This window comes from Aptenodytes forsteri, unplaced genomic scaffold (genome assembly GCF_000699145.1).
Source record: "Aptenodytes forsteri isolate BGI_AS27 unplaced genomic scaffold, ASM69914v1 Scaffold92, whole genome shotgun sequence".
Classification (NCBI taxonomy): Eukaryota; Metazoa; Chordata; class Aves; order Sphenisciformes; family Spheniscidae; genus Aptenodytes; species Aptenodytes forsteri.
The window spans coordinates 335,059-340,931 of NW_008794581.1; the positions used below are offsets into that span (position 1 = coordinate 335,059).

The 5,873-nt window shown below is 40.4% G+C and overlaps 1 protein-coding gene across 1 annotated transcript; it reads right to left on the bottom strand.

The window, feature by feature from the left end:
- Positions 1 to 417: 417 nt before the first annotated feature.
- MRPS36 (mitochondrial ribosomal protein S36) lies at positions 418 to 5,772 on the bottom strand. Its single transcript, XM_009272540.2, has 4 exons — positions 5,677 to 5,772; positions 5,080 to 5,143; positions 1,982 to 2,184; positions 418 to 695 (listed from the first exon to the last, which is right to left on the bottom strand). Exons 1-4 carry the CDS (start codon positions 5,770 to 5,772, stop codon positions 678 to 680), a joined length of 381 nt encoding a protein of 126 aa, XP_009270815.1. The 3' UTR covers positions 418 to 677.
- Between the last annotated feature and the right edge of the window lie 101 nt (positions 5,773 to 5,873).

Sequence of the window (5,873 nt, forward strand, 5' to 3'; positions counted from 1 at the left end):
GTACCTGCCGGCGGCACGGGCTCTCCGGCCGCCCAGGCTCGCTTCCCTCTGACGCGTCAAAGGCCGCAGCTAAGGCCTGCCCGCTGCCATTCCGTTAAAAATTGAGCCTTCAGATCAGGCATATTGCGGACTTCTAACTGTAATTGGACCTAAAGGGCTGTCTGCTGACACAGTAAACGATGTAAATTATCCCAGAAGAACCTGTTTTTATTTCACTCCCAACCTCAGGTCTGATCCTCGTGGATAAACGCCTGCTGCCCAACTGCCCGACCCAAGCTGCGTAACCGCCAAGAACAACCACAACGTCCCAACAACCTCTGAGAATGCTTCAGCGTCCCTCTCCCGCCTGTAAAATCATCCCTGATGAGACATTCGAATCTTTTTAAGTAGGGAAATAAAATGACTCGGTTCTATTGTCAAGTTTGCAAATGGCTAATTAGAAAAATATTTTAATGGGGTGGACATCAAGTATATTCAATTGCTAGTTAGCCATCAACAGAAAATCCTTCTCAATCACAAATTAGTAATATATAGCGTGTTGTGTCAACCTTCTCACCCTTCATATGGGTTTTTATTAAAGCTATTAGTATATTATCATTTATAATATTAAGGAAATGCCTTTATTGTGAATACAATACTTCGTTCTTCAACAGTGGCTGACAAACTATCGTCCGTACTTATTCTGGACCTCCACGCTGTAAAAGAAAAGCGGACAGTTAAATATATTCCACTAAAAGAACGGGAAATGGAGATCAAATCTTCTTTTGCACTGTTACAGACCAGAGTTCTACTTTAATTTCCGATTTACACGTTGATTTTTAATCCATATAAGAACATGCACAGAGTGTCAAATAGCAGCATCTACCAGCAACAGCTCCATTTTTTTCAGGGGAGAATACAAAAAGATCAACACCTGCAACCGACAACTGCAGCTGCTTCCACTCCTCCCACTCTGAATAAACCTGACTCCCGCTCACTTTAGAAAGGTCTGACTAACACAGCAGCAGTGAATGCAAGTTTTAGAATTATTTTCACTGCTCAAATTCCGAAGTGCAAAGTAGAAACAAAGCCAAGGTGAGCCATCACAATCCTCATGAGAAGTCAGAAAGGTATTCAACTCATTATTTTGCCAACAAAATTATTTTACAACTTACCTCACCGTTAGAAAAATTATGCTAGAAGTGTATTGCTATGGGAAATGACTCATTTTATTTCTAATTATAACAACCTACCCACATACATGCAGGAAAACTGATTTCCTCTGCTAACCTGATTACACTGTAGGTGTCCTTATCATTTAACAAAGCTATGCAAGCGTCTTTTCATTTCAAACTCACACCCATCTCACAAGTTCTTCAAATTTTGTGCATTCTCCCTTTTTAAGCATCAGTGTTTACAGCTGAGAATTGTTACAGAACAAAAGCAGGTTTTTCTTGCCTTTCATGTACAATGCCGTATTTGCAAATACTGCAGAAAATATTTGTATCAAATTTAATAAAATGTTTCCACTGCTAGAAATACAAGAGTTAACTTACTAATAAGTAACTTACAAAAACTAGTTTGAGAAATATTTTGGACTTCAATCACCTGCTAATAGCCTTTGCTGGTCTAAGAGCAGACGCCTGTGCTTTTGGAGCATGGAGAGATGGCACACGTTCAAATTACACACTAAATAGCTGTTACAAAACAGGTAGTGACGGTGATTAACGTAGGCTACGACTATCGCTAGCTATCCGCACGTCTGTTTTAAGTCCATACCTTTCTACTCAGCAATACCACAAGCTACTAATTAGTGAGAGCTGGGTACCTTGTGTATTAACCATTTGTAGTCTGGGTATTGTGCATCAAAGCTGTGAAAGCTGGGAGCGCACCCTTACCAAGAATTACAATGCAATACCGTATTTGGAACTTTGAAGAAGGTGGAGAAATAAGCTAAATGCTAGGTAGATACAGACAAAACACACCAATAAATGAAACTTACTTGAATATATTCAATCTCTTCATCTGACATAAGTTTCCTTCTGTATTTCTGAGGTAAGGTTCTTGCTAATTCAGAAGTGTCTGGTGTACCTTGTACTCTACTAACAGGTGAAGTATTTTGAAATGCCGGTGATCTGCCTCCTACAGGCTCCTGTGCTTTTGAAGCATGGAGAGATGGCACAGTTGCTTGTAGAGATTCCTGTACTGAAAGCCAGATTGCAAAACCATTTACAGAATATAACAAGACTATAAAATTAATTAATGAGCAGCCGATAAAAGTTACCAGTTATTGACAATTTTCTTCATTATAACAAATACTTCAAAGAATTAAGACACTCTACTTCTCACAATCTGTTTTTATTGTTGTTAAATGTATCAAGGGCATAATGAAAAAATTCTGGTAGTGAAAGAAAGCACGTTTGAGTGGCAGAAATACTGATGTGGAAACAGAAGATAAATCAGCATATAGCCTAACAAAGGCTTTTTCACTGGGAGGCTGTACTTACAGAAAAAGCATAAAGTATCATAAATGTGTGTGTGGAGGCACTTATGTAGAAAGGTAACAGATAAATAACTAAGATGCACTGAGATGATGCTTTTTGTCTATTGTGACTATAAAGACAGACAAGTGAAAAAGAGGTAGAGGCTTACAGAAAGATAAAGCTCACAACTATGACATACCACAACATGCAATGCAGTGTTGTACCCATTTTTAATATCAAAAAATGGCATCATATCAAATTTTGTTAATGATGTGCAGAATGACCACCAAATATCGGGCATCAGCAATCAACGTTAATGAAATGCAGAGACCATGGAGTGCATGAAGTACTTTACAGGTGAAGGCCAGTAGCTAGGCTTAAGGAATTCACATTAGAGAAGGTGCCTTGAGTTTGAGGATAGGAGGAGAGATGACAAAAGGGCAGTGTTGTCAAAGTGAGCATTCTGAACCTTAGGCCTGTCCCGCCATGGCTGATTTTACAATGGAAGTACGCAATTACCCCACCAGGCAGGACGGAGTCTCACAGCAGTATGTTTACTTCATAAGCACTCAGACCTCTATATATAAGGTTAAAACACCTGGTAAAGCAGAATGCTTCCACAGGAAGTCTCTCTCAGTGCTCCTGAAAAAATCAGCAAGACAGATGCAACATCTAAACAGCTGGGACAGAGGGGCTATATATAAGCTATATATTTTATATATATAAAATAAGCAGCATCAAGACTGGATGAGTCAAAGAATGTGAGGAGTTAAAATACCAGGCAGCGTTGCCTGCCTCTCTGCCTCCAACAAGATCAATGCGGACAAAGGCGAGGAGCCAGTTTTAGCCACAGTGAGTCTGAGTCAATGGCAGGACTGGGACATCAAACACTTGCAGCAATGTGATCAAAACACCATTGGTAAAAAAAAAAACAACCCACTATTGAGAGGCATATTCAGAAGTCCGCAGTCAGAAGACTGCATCTGAAAGGCCCAAGCTGATCAGGTGGTTCAGGAACAACGGAAGCTCCCAAACAGAGCGCGGCGAAAGAGAGCCCATCAGAAGGAGCATATTCTGAACAAGGGGCAAAGTACTTTTGTTTCAAGAAGTAACACACCTTATGTATGAAAAAACAAGAAAGTTTCTCCAAGTTTGTTTCATACACCACAAAAATGTCTAGAGATTTGCCAAGGATTTTCCTCTATTGTATGTTTCAAAGTCTGAAGTGTAGTTGGAGTAGATGCATTAGCCAATTAAAAACGTCAGAAGTCAAGACTCAGAAGTACCAGACTTAATACTGCTGTTGCTTTAGCTCAGATACAGTCTCTACTACATTTTTCCCCTCCCTGTTTGAGACGATCATGTTGCAGTAGTAATATGGTAAAAAAATTTGACTGGCCTTTCAAGCACCCACATCCCTAAAAGTTTAGTCTTGATCTGCAGAGCTCTGTTTGGCTACGTAGAAGCAACAGTCTGGTACACTGAAACGCAGTTATTGCTACGGCGTTCAAGCAAGACGAGGTAGATTGCAAGTTACTAATGAGATGACAGAACCTGATGAAGGTAGAAAAATCTAACCTACTTAAAACATATAGTCACAAAAATCTCCTGATGCAGAGATAAACAAGAGGCAAGTAACACGTTTTCAAGCCTTTGAGAAAGCAGTTGACTGGCATGAGAGGTGGTGCGTTTGGCTGCATTGTGCACGACATACAGAATTCTTACAGAAAGTTATTGCAGAAAATACTTCCAGAAGAGTTCACAGGTAAGTCAGAAGTGGCACTGATGTGCACTGTAGATACTTTGTAATGTTAATGGATAAACTAAACTTTAAGTTTAAACTTTAAGCTAACTCACAAACGTGATAATGCTGTGGCAAATAACGTGGTACGGTATCATTTCTAAACAAGTGAGAATAACATAACAGAGCTTCTTAAGACGTCTCCTACTTTAGTTTCAAATGCTTTGTTGACTCAAAAGGAATATTAAAACGTCACTCAAATAACTTTTTTGTCTAAATGTAACAGTATTGGGAATCCTATAAATGTCAACATAGCAGTAGCTATAAAAATTAATGTCAAAGATTGCAATGAAATTAATTTTTTCTCAGCATTAATTAGTAGCACAAGGAAAGACTTCTTAAAATGTACAGCTGGATGGCTCTTCCAGCTATAATCAGGATTTTAAATATCACAGACATCACACACTCCAAGAAAAGAAGAGATGAGGAAAATGCAACGTCATCTCTGCAAATATCACCGAATACCTAAAGCTGCTTCAAACTGACTTGGGCACAATCATTTCAGGCAAATATTAGTATTTGGAAAAATGGGACTTTATGTATAAGTAGAAAAAAACCACTGGAAATCTTTGTGAATCTGCCTTGACCAAGAAATAAAGACATGCATGTGTTATGTGTATTCCCACAGTTGTATAGAGTCTGAAAAGGAAGAGTCAAAGCGTTGCCTTCAAACTAGAACAACTATGTTTCAGAAACCCTGCTCAAAATCTGTTGAGTCACGTAGTTGAAGCCGAAAAATTGTGTGCTGGTTCTTATATAAAACAGTTAATGCAAAGAAAGGTGGCACAAGTTGTATGTAGAGATTAAATAACTTACTTTTAGGCCTGGGACTACTTTTTCTGTCCGGGAACTTAATTAACGGAGTATGCGGCTTGACTACCTAGAACAAGGCAAGGTAGCAGGAGAAACAGGGAGAGTAAAATATATTTCTAGACACACATTACCTTCACAATAATAAAATGGAACATACAACAACCACTTCTATAGCGCTGCTTTCTGTACCACCACTCTGATAAACTTACTACTTATTAACCTTCAGTGTTCACCCACGGAGAAGTTTCACCTTTAAAGGCATTCCTCCACCCCAGTGTCCTAAGCAGGAAAAAGCGTTCTCTTCCTTTTCTCACAGCACTGTGTGCGTGCGCGCACGCACGCACGCAGAAACAGCTACCGCAGTCGCATAAATGCAATTACAAAGTTTCAGAAACAGCTACCACAGTCGCATAAATGCAATTACAAAGTTTCAGCACATGGACGTGCTAGCTGTGCTCTGCCTGTACATATTAGTTCAGGTGGCTGGACAGGATTGACGAGCTCCATTAAGAAAAAAACCTACAAATTATAAAGCTTGGTAGTCGAAGACACACAGCTTATTTTTGAAACGTGCCTTTCGAAGATGACTCCACGTCTCACCTTCACCTTGAAGAGGGATGGCTTGGAAAGGAGCTGCCGGCTAGCGCCCTCCCCTCTTGAACAGCGCACCGAAGGGTGCGGGCTGCCCTGTAGCATCCTTTGGCAGCAGAGAACCAGGCACCGGCATCAAACGACCGGCGACACCGGGCGGGCCCCACCCCACGCCTCTTCCCCCGCGCCAAGGACACCGGCCTTCC

Excerpts from the sequence above, each read along its gene's own strand:
- MRPS36 (XM_009272540.2), bottom strand. The coding sequence starts at position 5,772 with ATGCTACAGGGCAGCCCGCACCCTTCGGTGCGCTGTTCAAGAGGGGAG. Across the intron at positions 5,144-5,676 it reads CATCCCTCTTCAAGGTGAAG|GTAGTCAAGCCGCATACTCC; the intron begins GTGAGACGTGGA and ends GCCTTGTTCTAG. Across the intron at positions 2,185-5,079 it reads AAGTAGTCCCAGGCCTAAAA|TACAGGAATCTCTACAAGCA; the intron begins GTAAGTTATTTA and ends TCTGGCTTTCAG.